At 45.6% G+C, this 20,005-nt stretch overlaps 1 protein-coding gene across 3 annotated transcripts in view; it reads right to left on the reverse strand.

The window, feature by feature from the left end:
- CHCHD6 (coiled-coil-helix-coiled-coil-helix domain containing 6) overlaps positions 1-20,005 on the reverse strand; it is a 418,276-nt gene that overhangs the window by 128,293 nt on the left and 269,978 nt on the right. For all 3 annotated transcript variants that reach the window (XM_068251581.1, XM_068251580.1, XM_068251582.1), the window contains one exon: positions 14,937-15,072. In XM_068251581.1, the coding sequence (XP_068107682.1) occupies positions 14,937-15,072 (136 nt within the window). The remainder of the gene's footprint in view (positions 1-14,936; positions 15,073-20,005) is intronic.

A 20,005-nucleotide genomic window follows, 5' to 3' on the forward strand; every position in this document is an offset into this window, starting at 1 on the left:
CGTGGCAGTGACCTGACACGGGAGAGATCAAATTACAACTTGTGATTAGTCACAGATGAGGGGGAATTAGACAAGCTAAACTCTAAATACATACAGGGTGATTATCTCTATGTTTTCCTTCTGTCCTGTGAAAGAGTTCAGGTCCACTTTAAAAAATGCCAGTTGCATGGCAGTCAAGCAGATCTTCCTGGCTTTAGAAGTGTCTGAATTGCACATCTGGAACAAGCATGCTGATGATGGGGTCTAATGTTAGTCACAGAACCTGATCTGCACACTTGTTCTGAGTCTGATGATTTAAAGCACACCTGTGAGGTTTGTTATTGGCAAAATTAGATACTTATCTTAGAAAGAGGAAGGGTATGGATATTAAAGAGAACCTGAGGCGGGGTTCTGACAATCCCCCCTAAGTTCCCCCTGCGCTCTGCAATCCCCCATAAATCACAGCCTCGCTGTGCGGGCTGTGTTTACCTTTGTACTGTCAGTCTCGCCGCTCCCCTCGCCTCCTGCATAGCTCCGATCCCGCCCGCGTCCCTTCCCTCCAATCAGCGGGGAGGAAAGGGACGCGGACGGGGACCAGAGCTATGCAGGAGGCGGAGGGAACAGCAGACTGACAATACAGAGGTAAACACAGCCCGCTGTGACACACTGCGTGTCGGCAGCGCGGCTGTGATTTATAGGTGATCGCAGAGCGCAGGGGGAGCTTAGGGGAGATCGGTATAGCAACAGAGGCTGGGCAGTATAGGCAGACCCAGCCTCTGTATGTGGATTGCATTGTCAGAACCCCGCCTCGGGTTCTCTTTAAAGAGGCTTCCCTCGTCCTCACAAGTCAGCCCATTCCAGTGCTGGGACCCCTGAAGAGTGGTCTCCCAACTCATGTGCACTAGCACCATCCCGCTCAAGGCTCCAGTCAGCCCAAGCGGATCCGTGCTACTGCCCAGGCGGCTCATGCCTGCACAGTAGAAAATACCTGATCTGGACTGGCTTTTTTCGAAGAAAGCCGAGCAGGATGATGAAAGATTGGATGAGAGGTGCCCAAGGTTGTGTAAAATTAATGTGAATATCACAATAAAAAGAGATGTCTTTCCTCAATAAGGTGACTAGACTTTATGCTGACACAAGACTAATTTATTGCACAATTCAGACAACGCGTTTCGCGATTCAAATGCTCACTTCCTCAGGTCAATAATGTGCCAGTATTTCTGTAGGATAAAACTCAGGATGCAGGATGATGAGTCCCAGTGTTGGAACTAGCCTGCGGAGAAGGGCGAAGGAAGCCTCTTCAGGATAGATAGGCTAACCCCCTACTGAGGTAAGTACCCCCTAGAGGCACTTTCAGTACAGGTACACTTTAAGAATTGGAGACAGAGGATCAGCCAGCCAGACAATAAGCATTGTTTAAAAGTAAATAAACATAGCAGCCTTCATACCCCTCACGACACGGTGCAATATATTGGTAAATAATCCAATCCTCCCATTGATGTGTACCTCTCAGGTCCCCACAGTTGAATCTGTTATCAGTCTTTGCAAATGCAGAAAAATGCCATGGCAGTTTTCAGAAAGGGGGCGTGGCTATCCAAAAACCTGGATTTTGTGTTTTTAATATTTTTGTTCCAGCTACTATATTATAATTCCTGCTGCCTGTGCTTACAGTGTAAGGTATACAGTATATTTACACCGGAGCTCTGCTTTAACCACTTTACCCCCGCGCGTACGTATTTCTCCGCCCCTTTTTCCATCCTTTAAAAACCAGGGACGGAGAAACACGTACTTTCCGCGTTCCCGACGCTGCCCGCGCTCCCGCTCGTAAACACGCCGCCCGCCGCTAGTAAACACGCCGCCGCCCGCTCGCCCAGAGATCAATGAACGGGAAAATCCATTCCCGTTCGTTGATCTAAGCCCCGCAATGATCAGCTGCTCTCCTATGGGCAGCGCGATCATTGTGAGAAAAAAACTCACGTGTCCAGCCTCCTTCTACTTCCTCCAAGCTTCCGGAAGGAAGCTTGGAGGTCGCATTAAAACAAAAAGTTACTGTGGCCATCTTGTGGCCAAATAGTAAACTACACCCTACACATTTTTCACATACAAATAAATGACTTTTACACATAAAATTAACTCATTACCTCCCACACTCCCTATTTTTTTTTTTTGTAATTAAAAAAAAATTAAAAAATTTACAATTAAAAAAAATACATAAATAGTTACCTTAGGGACTGAACTTTTTAAATATTTATGTCAAGAGGGTATAACACTGTTACTTTATAAACTATGGGCTTGTAATTAGGGATGGACGCAAAACTGAAAAAAATGCACCTTTATTTCCAAATAAAATATTGGCGCCAAACATTGTGATAGGGACATAATTTAAATGGTTTTATAACCGGGACAAAAGGGCAAATACGTTTCATGGGTTTTAATTACAGTAGCATGCATTATTTAAAAACTATAATGGCCGAAAACTGAAAAATAATTATTTTTTTCCCCACATTTTTCCTATTTTCCCATTAAAACACATTTAGAAAAAAATAATTCTTGGCATAATGTCCCACCTAAAGAAAGCCTAATTGGTGGCGGAAAAAACAAGATATAGTTCATTTCATTGCGATAAGTAATGTTAAAGTTATAGATGAATGAATGGAAGGAGCGCTGAAAGGTGAAAATTGCTCTGGTGCTCAGGGGGTAAAACCCCTCAGTGGTGAAGTGGTTAAAGAGCAGATTTATTGTCCTATATTGATAGAAACATTAATCTATATCCAAATCCTGCATGTTAAAGCAAACTTGAGAATACATTATATAAGTTGCCAACTTCTAACTATTCCGTATTTGGCATGAATGTGAGTTTTTTTTGCTTTGAAATTGCCTTTTTCTTATGTGTTTGAGTAATAAATGATGCCTGCCCCTTCCTGCCTTAATAAGCTGAACCTATTGGCCAGCTGTCATCACCTCTAGTCATGTGATACTGCTGACAGGATTAGTTGGCACTGGTCTTTGATTAAATCACAACAGCTTTTCCTAGGAGAGGTAAAACGGTCCATGTGTGGGAAGCATTCATGCTTATTGCCCATAGCACACTACTTGATTCATTTGCAAATCAACACAGTAAAATGACAGTTGGAAGCAGGACAAACATTTCAGGGAATTCACAACCAGTCTCACATACAGGGAGGTTAATACAGAGCACCGTGCTCCTGTACTTTCCATCCCCCATGAGAGACTGCAAGCATGAATTAGAAAACACAGAGTACAAATTAGAAAACAGATAGAAGGTAAGTCCTTGTCATCACCTACAATAGCTGTATTGTACGGAAGCAGGACATTTGGGCTCTGGGCGCAGGGGCGTAACTACAAATCACAGGCCCCCTGCAAAACTTTAATGGGGCCCCCAAATGTTAACACCTCTTCTCTTGCCTATCCCTCAAAGCCTGGGGGCCCAGCTTGCAAGAGTCCTGAAACAAGTGTGGACATCATAATCCCTCCCCTTGGTGCCCTTCACGACCTTAGGGCCCATCTCACAAGGGTCATAAAACAACGTGTGGCGATATGATCTTCACACCCATGACAAGTGTAGCCACAAAAACACCTGATCTGAAGCATGGATGCCTATATCAGAGGGAGTGAAGTAGTAGTTTAGCCCCCTTACAGCTCTGGGGCCCCCTGCGGTCGCATGGGATGCACCCCTGTAGTTACGGCCCTGGCTGGGGAAGGGGTGAGTGTTTAAGGTTAACCATATGAAGGGAGGTGGTTAAAGTGAACCCGAGGTGAGAGGGATATGGAGGCTGCCATATTTATTTCCTTTTAAGCAATGCCAGTTGCCTGGTTAGCCTGATGATTCTCTGCCTCTAAAACTTTAATCCCCGAAGCTTGAACAAGCATATGTAGATCAGGTGTTTCTGACAAGATTAGATGCATGATTTTTTCTGGTATAATTCAGACACTACTGCAGCAAAATAGATCAGCAGGACTGCCAGGCAATTGGTACTGTTTAAAAGGAAATAAATATGGTAGCCCCCATTTACCGCTCATCTCGGGTTAACTTTAAGGTTAGCATTGAGGGGACGGGGGTTTGTTAAGGTAAGCCAGAGGGATGGTGGTTACCAGGTTAAAGTTAGCCGTGTGTATGTGTTACGGTTAAAGAGAAACTCCAACCAAGAATTGAATTTTATCCCAATCAGTAGCTGATACCCCTTTTACATGAGAAATCTATTCCTTTTCACAAACAGACCATCAGGGGGCGCTGTATGACTAATATTGTGTTGAAACCCCTCCCACAAGAAACTCTGAGGACAGTGGTACTCCTGGCAGTTTCCGGTCTGTGAATCTTGTTGCATTGTGGGAAATAGCTGTTTACAGCTGTTTCCAAGTGTCAAAAAAGCATGCAGCAGCTACATCACCGGCCATCAGTAAAAATGTCACCATGTAATAAATGTCAGAATGTAAATCAGGTATTTAAAAGATTTTACAATGTGCAAACACTGACTAATTCATTTATACATAATTATTGTAAAAATGAAGCACTTTTTTATTACATTATTTTCACTGGAGTTCCTCTTTAAGCATCGGTAGTGGGAGGGCTCAGTGTGTGAATAGGGTTATGTTGAGCTGTATTAAAATATTACCAATATTTCAGTATTGTTTTTTCCACTGTAATCGTAGTGTCTCTGTAAATTTCTAAATATTCTACTATTGGCTTTTCTTGGCACCCAAATTTCCCAATATCACTTTTTTTGATATACAGCTATTGTACATGCATTCAACTTCTCAATCACATTTTTTACACTGGTTTGCTTTAAAAAAAAAATCAATAATCAATCATTCTTTGCTAAGTATAAGTGAATTACTTGTGACAGGTATAACTGGAATCCTGCCTTATACACAGAAGATGAGAATTTTGTGCCACCATGGCACTATAAAACAGGGGGGCAGAAGATAAACGGTCACACGGCTTCTTGTAAAGCCATTTTTTATCTCTCGTTTTCCTTTCTCGGCGCTGGACTGTTTGAGTGAAGAAAAACAGGCCGTTTTGGTCCTCTGCAGTGTACTTTAGAAAGGTCATGGGAAGAAAATGCTATTACATTCACTCAATTTCACATGAAAGAAACTCCAACAGATAAAGTGACTGTGGCGGCCAAGGCGCTGAGCGACGGATTGATCTGTGTGTGTATCACACACAAGGCACACAAGCGGCCTAGAGGGACAGTTCATGAAACATACCAGCAGACCGGAACGGGATAGATTGACCTCTCAGTCAGTGGTGGCACGCGTGACAAGCGTTCTGGCCCTCGTATGTAAACAATGACTGCGATATAAACAGCTTTCTTACAGCTTGGACAGCAAGAGGCGAGGATCTTATTATTGCTTTTACTAATATGTCTTTATCAGGCTTGCCACTAAGATATGTTAATTGCTTTATATTTTAATCTGGTCATTATAAACAGTCACATCGGAGTAAAGGTGCCCATACATCATGCGACTTGACGGCCGATCGACCATCCGATTCGATTATTATAATCGAATGAAAATTGGTGCTGCCAAGTGCATGCCTGATGGACGATGAATCAGTTGGACATGCTGCATGATGTCGGGCCGTGGTGGTTGGTTGGGTGGGTGTGTGGTGGTAATGGCGAGCAATATCAGGATAAGAGACGAAACCCCTGACGCTGCCCCCCCCCCCCCCCATGCTCAGTGCACGATGCATTACCTGTCTGTGTCTGCCGCTGGCTCCGGACTGGCTCTTCCATCCATACACATGCCCCATGTGTTTGCTCCGACATGGATGGGGACAGGGGCGTAGGAATAGGCCCTGCAGCCCCTGCGCCCGCGGGGGGGCCCGGCCCCCCCCTGGGGCCCGCTCGGGGCCATTTTGTGGGTGCTGGAGGGGTGGCAGCATGAGGGGAAAGCCTTGCCCACAGTCGGCGGGGAGAGGGGTAGTTCCCCCCTCTCCCTCACCTCGGGGCTCTCCCCTCTGTGCCCCCCTCCAGCTCGTAAGTGTCTGTGGGGCTGTGGTGGGCAGCGAGCGGCGGGCAGATACATACCTGCTTCCGTGCGTTCCATCGGAGACTTCTCCCTCTAGCGGCTGACGTCAGTGACGTCAGAAAATCTGCAGGGGGGCCCGGTGGGGCACAGTTACGCCCCTGGATGGGGAATAGCAATAAACTGCGCCCAGTATTAAAGCGGCAGCAGGGTAAGCCGTCATTCATCTCACCCTGAAGCCACCAGGATTAATACATACTGCTCATAGAGCCTACTCGGTCCTCTCACAGTATGCTTGTTCCATCGCTGTCTCCCCTATTGCATGTATGCAACCAACAGGCCGAATACACCTTTGGGGATCCTTGGAAACCTTCGGAAATACTCACATCCCCAAGTGCTTTGGAAGATGGGTGGCTCCATACTGTGCATGCACTAGCGCACCCGCAGTACGGAGCAGCCCCGCTTCGCAAGTACTCAGGGACACGAGAGCTTCTGAAGTCTTCCGAAGGCTCCCAGAGGTGGCACATTTTTACCAGGGAATGTGCTGGAATGCAGCAACCAGGGCCGGTACTAGACTTTTTGCTGCCTGAGGCCAACTTGTACGGATGTGCCTCCTCCTCCCCCCCAATTTGGAAGGATCGCACAACAGCCAACATGACATGCTGCAGATCAACACATTAGCACACTGGCTGGCTGTGAGTCTGTGACAAACACACTGCTCACCCTCAGCCACTCCATTCCTCCTCAATCAGGACAAAAAGTGTCAAATGAAACACTTTTGCTCTCCTGCCTCCTCCCTCCTGACTCCCTGTCAGACTCCTCACACAGCACAACAAGCTGCTTTTCCCCATTAATGACCTCTTCACCTACCTCTCCTCTCGCTCCTCCTCCTACTCTGACTGCATGCTGTTAGTGTAAACACACAGTACAAACATCCCACCCCTGCAATCTCTGCACCTGATGCAAGTGTTTGACCTTGCTTCAAGAGAGAATCAGCCATGGCAGCAACCGAGAGAGGACTGGGAAGGCTCTATGAGATCCAGAGCCCTTACTCTCCAAAGGTTAGCATCTGACTTCTTTAACAAAAAGAAATTGCTACAGATTTAATTTTAAACAATGCTGACCGCCTGCCAGTTGTGGTGAACCTTTTGGCTGCAGTAGTGTCTGAATCACACACCTGAAACAAGCATGTGGTTAATATGGCCTGACTAAGCACCTGATGTTCATATGTTCATACTTGTTTTGGGTCCAAGGCTAAAAGTATTATGTAGGATCTGCAAAATAGCAACAACAAGCATGAAGCTAATCTTGTCAGATCGGACAATAATGTCAGAAACACCTGATCTGCTGTATGCTTGTTCAGGGTCTATGGCTAAAATTACTGGAGGCAGAGGATCAGTAGGATAGCCAGGCAACTGGTATTGCTTAAATGAAATAAATATGGCTGCCTCCATATCTTTTGCACTTCAGCTGTCCTTTAAGGCCCCTTTTACACTTGCATTGCGTTACCCTGTTTTACCGCAGAGCGCAGGGTAACATAACAGCAATGCAAGTCAATGTGGCCTAGCACACTTACCGCAGCGTTACGCCTTAAGTTTCCAATTAGCTGCTGAGCCAATGCATAGTCAACAGCGCGTTACGTATGACAACCACGGAAGTCATTGGAGTCAATGGGCGACACAGGATTTTCATTGACGCATGTGCAGACCAAAGGGAATCCCTAAGTGTAAAACCAACCTAAAACTTTCCCACCTTGCTACAAAATGTGATTCTTTGCCGTCTGTGTCCCAGATGGAATGATTTCCCTTCATTTCCTATAGGAGGAACCCCATTCATTTCAATGGGAAGTGAGATAAAAGGATTCAGTAACACACAGTTCTAACCCTTTGTCACGTTATGCAGAACTACAAAAAAAAAAAAGTTTTGGCCTATATCCCACTCTAATTAAAAAATAATATAAAATTATCAGCAATTAGCCCAAACCCATTAAGCTTTCCCATTTAATTGTTACTAAGATAGATTATTGGATCTCACGCATGAGAATGTTTATTAGAACAAATGTCTATGTAATTTAAAGCAACTTGATTTGCCTATTCATCTCCATTAGCAGAGGCACAAAGTGATGTATGTTTAAATAAGTGGCTATTGAGGTCCTGATAACACTTGTAGCGTGCCTCCCATGTTCCATCGTACCGAAACTCTGAGTTTAAAGTGGATATCCAGCCTATATTACACGTTTACAGTATCCTCTTCTCCTGTACAGTCATAATCACCTGCCTGGTTTTCTTCTTGTAAATCAGCTCTGGGGGTCCTTGTCCGGTGAGGGGGGCGGATTTTAACGTGCCAGAAGTCCTCAGACACGGACCTCCGGGACTGATTTAGAAGAAGACCAGGCAGATAATTGTCACTGTACAGGAGGATGGATTTTGTAAATTTGTATTACATGCTGGAAATTCACTTTAAAAACAACAACAAAAATGTACGTGCAGGATTAAAGGAAATCGAGAGTTAAATAATAATTTAAAAAAACAGTTCAACTTATATGTGGCTTCTTGCAGCTCCCCACTGTCATTCTGTGCCTGTGCCGTCCTCCCGAGACCCTCCGGCAAGGAACAGCGACCCCCCCAAAAGCTGGCCAACCACACGCCTCCTATTCCCATCCTTGAGCATGGCAGCATTCTGCGCAGTGCGGGAAAATTGCTAATGCGCAGGACACTCACAGCTGAGAGCGTGATCAGGGGCTGCTCGTGTGCAGTAGCCTCCGGCTGGCCATGACCGGCCAGCTTTCAGGGGGTTGACTGCTTGCGGAAGGGTTGTGGAGGGTCGTGGAAGGATGGCGCGAACACAGGATGACTGCAAGGAACCCCAGGGTAAGGGTTTTTTGTAGTTAACAGTTTAACATACGCTTAAAAAAGCTGCAAAATACATAAGTGTAGAAATAAAATAACCCTGACCATTATTCGTTGCACATGTTTTGTTTATATGATGTTTCTGCTAATCATCACATTATAGAGCAAGGGGGTTACTTAGAACAGTGTATGCCGCAGCTGACCAGAAGTTACCGCCAGTCAATTATGGAAGATCCATTCTCAATGTTCAGAGATTGCACTGGCTGGAAATAAAGGCCTTTATGTGGACCCCATAAGCTGCACTCACTCAATCATGTTCTACTGTTTCACAAACCCTTTTTGTTACAGCAAACAATGTCACGTATCTCAGCCCCCAGCTTTAGCACACTTCATCTCACAATTCTGCCAAAGAGATGACATAGTTGTGAAATTTCACAAATCATTTCCAGCCCTTACTATAAATAGGATCCAGCGAGACGCACGGCGTAAGTTTGAGTTTGTCAAACTAATCTGGAAAGTGATTTATACACACAAAACAACAGGAGGGATAGCTGGATAACATACCGGTAAATAGAAATGTTATTAAAGAATTTTCCTGCTCTCATCGATATAATTGGTTGTAATAATGGTAACATGATCATTGCTAGAGGCCTAAAGACAACATGATCACAAGTTTAAAGACAGATTCTGAATAATTGTAGCCAAATTAATTAGTTGGTGATTCTTTTGTTGGACAATATAGGGACAATCCCTGTACAGACACACCGCTGGGCTTCAGCTGTGGAGGGGGACATGCCAAAGGTGCTGAACATCAGAGGTCATATTTGTCGCCTGTTTGGCGATCCATTGAGGCCGAACACTATTTTATGTCATGGGGATACATGTGCTGACGTTAGCACAAACTATTGCTTACCCCAAAAATGGCAGCGCCTTAAAGGGCACACGAGGTGACTGAAAACTAATGAAATAATTGTATCGATCCTCCTCTTCCTAAAAAAATGACTTTTCAACATATTCCACAGTTTACATTTTATATTTAAATCTACTTTTTAAGTTTTTACTGTTTTATTGTTTTTGCTCAATGACACAATCAGATAAAATCCAGGGATTTTATCTGATTGCCATCTGGAGTCGGGAAGGAATTTTTCCCTTTAGGGGCTAATTAGACCATGCCTTGTAAGGGTTTTTTCGCCTTCCTCTGGATCAACAGGGATATGTGAGGGAGCAGGCTGGTGTTGTACTTTATACTGGTTGAACTCGATGGACGTATGTCTTTTTTCAACCAAAATAACTATGTAACTATGTAACATTCATTGAAGTATGCCAGAGCTATAATCTATGAACAATTGAGCCTTTTTATCTCTTTCCTGCTCTCGGAAGCCATTTTCTGCTGGGAAAGGGTTTTATAGTTGTAATTTCTTATCAGCGAGGGTCACATTGTAGTCTGACTCAGTCCTGACTCATACAGGAACTGCCACTTACTTACCTGATGTTTAACTCTTTCTGGCAGAGAAAGAAAAAAAGGAACACAGCATAGCCATTTGTGTGCTAGGCACTGTACATACACATGTTTATCTCATCATGTCACCTCGCGTATCCTTTAAAGTAAACCTGTGACGCTATAAAAGAAAAAAGTTAGATACTGCCCCTTCCACCTAGCCGTTCCAGCACTGAGATGCCCAAAGCGTGACCGCACAGTAGAACTTAGCCGCTCAAGTCTCAGTGGAGAAAGCTGAGCCTGATTTGGTCTATGCTACTACCCAGATGGCTCGCGCGGGCGCAGTAGAAGGCACCAGCTAAGACTTTGGCTGAAAAAGCTGAGCCCAATTGGGTCCATGCTACTACACATGTAGTCACCGGGTTTGTGGAGGGGACAGCACTGGAACAGGGAGGTGGAGGATGACGGGGGAAGCCTTTGGATTATCCAGAGGCTTCCCTCTATTAAGGAGAGTACACATTTGTGGTGCTTTTTTTCCCCTACAGGTACACTTTAAATAATGTCATATCGGAGTCTTTCCATAACCTCTGAACAGCTTGGTGCCCACGTTAGATGGTTCTCAGCTGAGAATCTAGCATGTGTACAGATGCTTTGATGAGAGATTCGGATTGCCAGATCATCTAAATGCAGGCTGAGCATATTGGCCTCCTCCGTACTCCTCCCATTTCGCCATACGCGTCCCGCTGCCCACCTCCTCCGTAGGGACAGAATGCATCGCTAGGCTGCAGGACAGCGATGCATCTGTGCAGCATTCAGCCTTGATCTGTCCATGGAGAGATCGATTCCCGATCCCTGCAGACAACAGTTCTCATATATGCATACGAGGCTTAAATAGAGTGTTTTTATTAGACATTTATCTTTAGCAGTATCAGCAGTGCGAAAACGCCGCATTCCCGCTGCAGATCGATGTCATTAAACCCCCCAAATCCCTGGGGCAAATTGCGGGGAGAGCTTCCTGTAAGAGGCAGAGCTTTGCGCTGTAGCTCGGCCTCTGCTCGCGTCAATCCCCGCTGATTGCCACCTCTCCTCGCCCCTCTCGGGGATTGACGCTAATAGAGTCTGAGCTACAGCGCTAAGCAAAATCCACGACTTGGAAAGTCAGGGAATTTTCCCCAAGTATTTTGGGGGGTTTAATGACATCTTTCTGCAGCAGGAATGCGGCGTCTTCGCACTGCTGATATTGCTAAAGATACATGTCTAATGAAAAGATGATTTTTAGAAGGCTTCAGACTCTCTCCAAGGCAAACTTGAAGCAAATTAACTAAACTTATGCTATAATGAATTGTATGTGTAGTACGGTTAACCAATAAAACATTAGTAGCAAAGAAAATAATCTCATATTTTTATTTTTAAATTATTAATGCTTTTTTTTTACAGCATTGCATTATTCTGTCACACTTGCAGTTTTACACCATACCCTGTCTTTTAAGCTATGAAACAAAGCAGAAATAATGACCCTTTGAACCTTCCTACAGTAAAACCTTATCTCAAGAAGTCTATCACTGTTTCCTGGCTAAGTGCTTCAGAAAACAGGACTGTATAGAACCCAGTGGTCCTATACAGTCCTGATTTTTTTTATTTTACTCTACCTGTACTGGAAAACAATATGAGACTCTTTTCTTTGCTACTTATGTTCTATTTCTTAGCTGTACTACACACAGGGGCATCGCTAGGGCCTTTGATCCGGGGGGCACCGGCCGGGAACCTGTTGCCATGGTGCCCCGGATCTATTAACTTGCAGGAGGGGGCACTGGGCGGAGCGGCGCGGGGGAGCGGGCAGTTAAAAACTCACCTGTCTTTAGATCGCCGCAGGCACAGCTTCCATGTGCTTCCGGCTTCCTCCCCGCAGCGTCCGTCGTTTTGTCCGCTCCCCTCCGCCCAGTGACCCCTCCTACACTAGGGGAAGCTGCCTATCTAATCTACGCTGGGGGACGCCGCCTATCTAACCTATACTGAGGGAACCTACCTATCTAATCTATACTGGGGGAACCAACCTATCTTATCTACACTGGGGGAACCTACCTATCTAATCTACACTGGGGGAAGCTACCTATATAACCTATACTGGGGGAAGCTACCTATATAACCTATACTGGGGGAAGCTACCTATATAACCGATACTCGGGGAACCTACCTATCTAACCTATGCTGGGGGAACCTACCTATATAACCTACACTGGGGGAAGCTGACTATCTAACCTATACTGGGGAAACCAACCTATTTAACCTATGCTGGGGAAAGCTACCTATCTACAGCCAAGCAAAGCCCCAGCCCAGCAAAGCAGAGCCCTCAGCAAAGTAAACCCCCCAGCAAAGCAAAGCCTCCTGGTCCCAGCCCAGTAAAGCATACAGCCAAGCAAAGCCTAGTAAAGCCCAGCAAAGCCCCCCAAAATGCCCCCAGCAAATTGCTCAGCAAAGCCCCAGCAAGTCACCTAGCAAAGCGAGGATGGCTCAGCATCACTGTCAGCCAGGCCGGCACAGCATCACGGTCAGCCAGGCCGGCACAGCATCACGGTCAGCCAGGCAGGCACAGCTTCACCGTCAGCCAGGCAGGCACAGCTTCACCGTCAGCCAGGCCGGCACAGCTTCACCGTCAGCCAGGCCGGCACAGCTTCACCGTCAGCCAGGCCGGCACAGCATCACCACCAGCCGTGTACAGGGCACAGGCCAGCCAGCCGAAGGCAAGACAGAAGCCAGGTGAGGGGCTTATATACAGTGGGTTGCAAAAGTATTCGGCCCCCTTGAAGTTTTCCACATTTTGTCACATTACTGCCACAAACATGCATCAATTTTATTGGAATTCCACACGAAAGACCAATACAAAGTGGTGTACACATGAGAAGTGGAATGAAAATCATACATGATTCCAAACATTTTTAAAAAATAAATAACTGCAAAGTGGGGTGTGCGTAATTATTCGGCCCCCTGAGTCAATACTTTGTAGAACCATCTTTTGCTGCAATTACAGCTGCCAGTCTTTTAGGGTGTGTCTCTACCAGCTTTCCACATCCAGAGACTGAAATCCTTGCCCATTCTTCTTTGCAAAACAGCTCCAGCTCGGTCAAATTACATGAACAGCGTTTGTGAACAGCAGTTTTCAGATCTTGCCACAGATTCTCGATTGGATTTAGATCTGGACTTTGACTGGGACATTCTAACATATAGATATGATTTTTTTAAACCATTCCATTGTTGCCCTGGCTTTATGTTTAGGGTCATTGTCCTGCTGGAAGGTGAACCTCCGCCCCAGTCTCAAGTCTTTTGCAGTCTCCAAGAGGTTTTCTTCCAAGTTTGCCCTGTATTTGGCTCTATCCAACTTCCCATCAACTCTGACCAGCTTCCCTGTCCCTGCTGAAGAGATGCACCCCCCGAGCATGATGCTGCCACCACTATATTTAACAGTGGGGATGGTGTGTTCAGAGTGATGTGCAGTGTTAGTTTTCTGCCACACATAGCGTTTTGCATTTTGGCCAAAAAGTTCCATTTTGGTCTCATCTGACCAGAGCACCTTCTTCCATATGGTTGCTGTGTCCCCCACATGGCTTGTGGCAAACTGCAAACGGGACTTCTTATGCTTTCTGTTAACAATGCCTTTCTTCTTGGACTCTTCCATAAAGGCCAACTTTGTACAGTGCATGATTAATAGTTGTCCCGTGGACAGAGTCGCCCACCTGAGCTGTAGATCTCTGCAGCTCGTCCAGAGTCACCATGGGCCTCTTGACTGCATCTCTGATCAGCGCTCTCCTTGTTCGGCCTGTGAGTTTAGGTGGATGGCCTTGTCTTGGTAGGTTTACAGTTGTGCCATACTCCTTCCATTTCTGAATGATCGCTTGAACAGTGCTCTGTGGGATGTTCAAGGCTTTGGAAATCTTTTTGTAGCCTAAGCCTGCTTTAAATTTCTCAATAACTTGATCCCTGACCTGTCTTGTGTGTTCTTTGGACTTCACGGTGTTGTTGCTCCCAATATTCTCTGAGGCCCTGACAGAGCAGCTGTATTTGTACTGACATTACACACAGGTGCACTCTATTTAGTCATTAGCACTCATCAGGCAATATCTATAGGCAACTGACTGCACTCAGATCAAAGGGGGCCGAATAATTATGCACACCCCACTTTGCAGTTATTTATTTGTAAAAAATGTTTGGAATCATGTATGATTTTCGTTCCACTTCTCATGTGTACACCACTTTGTGTTGGTCTTGTGGAATTCCATGTGAAATTCCAATAAAATTGATTCATGTTTGTGGCAGTAATGTGACAAAATGTGGAAACCTTCAAGGTGGCCGAATACTTTTGCAACCCACTGTAAGTGAAATACTGCCTACTGAATATATTTAAGTTACGCCACTGCTATGTTCAAGTACATTTGGCCCCACCTATGACCACGCGAACTTTACGCGGCATGACCATGCCCGGTTTTTGCCCAGGGGTGCCCCGGATCTCCCAGGAACCTAGAAACGCCCCTGACTACACATACAATTCGCTATCTCATAAGTTTATTTTCACTTTAGATTTGCTTTAAGAGGAGCCGTGGCAATTAAACAAATGTATAGTGCATTTTAGATAGCAAGAAAAAAAAACACAAAAGTAATGACAAGGATGCAGATGTTACAACATTTACCTTTTGCGCCTCTCTCACACAATTGCGATACTCCTTGGCCAGGTCGCTGCAATTCAGCAACTCCTGCTGGTTTTCCGAGTAGCATTTCAAGATATTGGACTGGAGGTTCAGACACACCGGGTCATAACTTCTCTTCCTGACAAGAGAAAAGTATTTAATAGTAAAATCGGTAGAAATAGAATCAGAGAGCATTGTACACAGTAATAATGAATAACGGTGATACATTATTTCAGCACCACGGCCAGCACAGCAGCCTGAGGGATCACTAAACATATTACAGCCTGCTTTATGTAAGACTTCCTATAATGTGGATGTAATCCTGGAGGTGAGGCAGCTCAGCCTAGACTTTCCTTTGTCTGGTTATGGATTGCACCTTTTCCTGGGGTATTCACTGGCCAGTTGGGATATATAAAACTAACAGAGAGATCGGGCTAGACCTGGGACTTCCTCCTAAATATGGATAAGTGATCCAAAGCAGAAGGTTGCTTCAAATGAATGTGATCAGAACTTGAATGTCAGGCACAGAGGACAGCAGCATGAGGGATTAACTCACCCTTGACGCCGCCTCAGTGCGCTGCCCCGAGGCAGGGCTTCTTGGCGCACGGCATGCATCGCAAAGTGCCTGAACTGGGCGCCCCCCTATTGCCACAATGCTATAGTGCGGGGTTTCGGCGATTGCTGGACCCCAAATTACTTTTCCATCTGAGTTGCTACGACTGAATTCACCACCTGTCAGCAGCTCGTGGAAAACAGGCCTAAAAGAGGCAGTAACCCCAACCAAAACTTATTCTCAGAGTTGGGTGTTAAAGAGGAGCTGTCAGCCATACTATCTCAGAAAACAAAACACATATATAAGTAAATACATAACATATGTATTGTACTGTCCACGTTTCAATTTTAGTGATTTTTCTAAAGTAAAAAAAAGAGAAAATCCTTCGTAGCATTTCCCATTTTAACTGTGGCCATTTTGAAGCCAATCCTCATGTCATTTCCTCCCTTACTCTACTCTGCCTGATTTGCCCGCCCTTCACTATAGAATGGACAAAAAGTAGGGATAATAAAAATTGCACCCTGCAGAAAGAAAACACAACAGGAGCCCAAATGGTTCAGTATGTCACAGTACCAGAAGTATGTAATATATGCGGATGAATTATACTCACAAAGGTGGGTTGCAGAAGGGCAACCGACCACTAGAAGCAGGTGGAGATTTATAACCCCGACTCCACTCGGGTGACCAGACGGAGGTGGTGACGGTCGCACTCCTGATAAAAAGCAAACCTCAAATGACCTAAATTGGTCACAGGGTTGATCCCCCTCCAAAAGGAGGGTTAAGGTACATGATAAAGGGGAAAGAGGCGCCCAGAGAAGATAAAATGCGTTAAAAACAAATAAAATGAAAAAAAGTGAGGTGGGTTACCTCAAGGAAGACAAATTCACGTATTTATAGAATTTTATTGCAATGGCAACGCGTTTACTCATGACTACAGCCGGCAATCTCAGTATAGGGCTACAGCGCCACCCAGAGGATGGAGGGAAAACTGCAGCGCTGGAGCCAGGGAGGTGAGTGAATGTTCAGCTGCGGCAGAACTCTCTAGCAGCAGGATGTTTTCCAGGTTTGAGGATCTAAAAACATGCAAAAAAAACTGCCTTGCTTTTAGACCCTAAAATCCGGAAAGAATCATAACGCCAAGAGGGTTAATCAGAGCTCATGACTTAAGGTGACCTACAACACTCGATCAATTTTCTATCATGCTTGAACAAGAACCCTGAATTTCTTATGGGAAGGCATTGTTTCCTTATTCCTAAAACTTCTCATAGCTCCAAGTTCTAATTTACACTCCTAGCTCACTTAAAGGACAAATGAAGTGAGAAGAACATGGAGGCTGCCATATTTATTTCCTTTAAAACAATACCAGTTTCCTGGCCAATGCAATTTTTTTCCCCTGCCAATCTATTTGGCTGCAGTAGTGTCTGAATAAAACCAGAAACAGCATGCAGATAATCCAGTCAGTTCCGACAATAACGTCAGCAACATCTGATCTGCTGCATGCTTGTTCAGGGTCTATGGCTAAAAGTATTAGAGGTAGAGGATAACTGGGACTCTGCTGTATTAAAGGATACCTTAGTCCAGGGGTCCCCAAACAGGGCCGGGTCAACATACTTCAGGCTGCTGGGGGGCCGGAGTATACATAAAATGATGTAGAAGTCTTCGTGGGTCAGACAGTGAAGCATACCCAGGTGACAGTCCAATTGGAGAGCAGTGTCACCTGATGTGGAATTTGATTGGAAACCAGTGAATTACTGCTTTCTGGCTTCCATGTGAATGGGTGGTGTGAGCACTGCTATTCCATATGTGGACTACCAATATTTAAAGATGTAGCTGACTGTATCTATAAGTAATACATTTTGTGTGTGTGTGTGTGTGGGGGGGGGGGGGGGGTAAAAAAAAAGCCTCAGGGGGCAACATTCGGGCCCGTGGGCCTTAGTTTGAGGACCACTGCCTTAGACCTTAATAGAATCAGAAATTGACGCCCTGTGTGACAGACATATCGCACCTCCCGTGGCCCGGTGTCTTTATCCATTTATCTGTAACCCTGTTCCAAAACCCTGGGGGTTGGTGCAGCACTCCTGCGGGAAGACATAGCCAGTGCGGTCACCAGGTGCCATAGTGGACATACTGCACATGCGCACCTAGTATGTACGGGTCAGGTGACTGCATGCGCTGGCTACGTCTTCCTGGGGGAGTGCACACATACTCCCACGGACATACTGCATCTGGGCCAACCGCCCAACCAGGGTTTTGGCACGGGGCAGGTTACATATAAACGGATAAAACACAAACAGGTTTTAATGGCTATTAATGATAACCATCTTCACCTGTGATCTGTTTGCTTGTAATTAGGGGGTGTATATAAAAGGTCAATGAGTTTCTGGACTCCTGACAGACCCTTGTGTATCTGTCATCTATCTTGATAGACAGAGCCAGCTTGGTAATTCTTTAAATATAGAACAGCCTGCAAAGAAGTATCTCATGTGGGTTGAGTTGCATGATGTCAGTGAAGACACAAGTTTCATGTGCTGAGGCTATCAGTAGCTCAGCAGAAACAAAGTTTGTGACTAGGGAGCTCTGTTGTGAACACTGGTCATGGGGGAGCATGTGGCACTCTGTATCTGAGCATGCAATACTCCAGAGATGGCTGTCTCCTTGCTGCATGCCACACCTGCTGCTCTTGCACCCCCAGGGAGCCTCATTAACATGGCAAAACCTCACACCTATTACAACTACCCCTAAGGACACAATTACACTGGTCCATTATCACTGTAGTGTTGCAACAGTCAGGGCTCACAAGGTTTGCAGATTCATATTGTTGCTTAAAGCGGACCTCCGGTGTACATCACATATTCAATGGGTCCTCCTTCCCTGTAAAGTTATAACTGTCAGCCGGGGCTCTGTGGCCGCTGTCTTCTGGCTTGTAGTCATTGTGTTGTCTCCCTCTCCCTCTAATAGAAAAAAAACATCATGGTGTTTCTCAGATGGGGGGGGGGGGGGGGGGGGGGTCAGCTGGAAGACGGCAGACATAGAGCCACAAGACTGATTCACAGATTCACAAGAAGAAGAACCTGCTGGCAATTATAGCTCTGCAGGAGAAGAGGACCCTTTGAATATGTGATGTGCACTGGAGGTTCTCTTTAAAGCTGACAAACTCAGAACTTCCTCATTGCTCTATAAAATAAGCAACAGCATAATAACCTTTAGAGAGAAACAATTCTTTGTTACAGCTGATACAAATCCTGCGATAAGCCTGCAGTGTGTATTTACTTCCTGCTTTCATGAAAGCAGACATAGGGTTAACATCCTGCGTTCATAAATTAGCTCTCTGCCAAGGCAGCCAGCTGACACAGCTGAGAGATCAAATTACGCTTGTGATTAGTCACAGATGAGGGGGAATTTGACAGGTTAAACTCTCTAAATACATACAGGGTGCATTTCTCTATGTTTTCCTTCTGTCCTGTGCAAGAGTTCAGGTCCACTTTAAATTAAGTCACCACAAAATACCTCAGAGGATCTTCCTGAAGGGCCAGTTCACACTAAGCCCTCTGCCAGACTGTATTTTCAAATTGGATGTCAGTGGATCAATGGACGCACAGACCCACGCTTTCCTATAGGTCTATTCATAATCTCCATTTACACTCATCTGGGTTGTCACTTGCATTACTAAGACAGACTCTTACTAAACGTGCAGAGCCCATGAGCAGGAGGGGGAAGCAGCGCTGAACAAGGGGTCAGCCCCCCTCCCTCACCTGGGTCCCCTCCTTCTGACGCTTCCACCGCCAGAAAGGAATTACTCACCTGCTTCCTGTGTTCCAGGCGCACAGCGTCATCGTCACGTGCACTGGTCTCCAACTTCTCCTCCATTCACTGTGCTTCCGACAATCAGAAAGCACAGTGAGCAGTGGAGAAGGCGGAGACCAGTGTCACTTGATGATGATGCTGCTGCGCTCCAGCGCCTGGAATGTAGGTGAGTAAGGGCAACTACACTACCTATAGTGGGGCAACTACACTACCTATAGTGGGGCAACTATACTAGCTACCTATACTGGGGGCAACTTTACTACCTATACTGGGCCAACTTTATGGGGTGCAACTATGCTTCCTATACTGGGTCAACTATAGTACCTATACTGGGGGCACCTATACCTGGCATTACCCGCCTCGGTGCGCTTAGCATGCCACACTCGCTACTTTCCTTTTTTTGGGGGGGGGGGGGGGGGGGTCTTAATACTCAGCACCAGGTGTCAAATGCCCTAGATACACCACTGATCCTCCCCTTATTGTCACTGGGGGCACCTATACTAGCTATACTGGGGGCAACTATACTACCTACACTGGGGGCAACTATACTAGCTATACTGGGGCTACTATACTACCTTCACTGGGGGCAACTATACTACCTACACTAGGCAACTATACTACGTACACTGGGGGCAACTATACTACCTACACTGGGGGCAACTATACCAGCTATAGTGGGGGCAACTATACTACCTACACTGGGGGCAACTATACT

This window comes from Hyperolius riggenbachi, chromosome 9 (assembly GCF_040937935.1).
Source record: "Hyperolius riggenbachi isolate aHypRig1 chromosome 9, aHypRig1.pri, whole genome shotgun sequence".
Lineage (NCBI taxonomy): Eukaryota > Metazoa > Chordata > Amphibia > Anura > Hyperoliidae > Hyperolius > Hyperolius riggenbachi.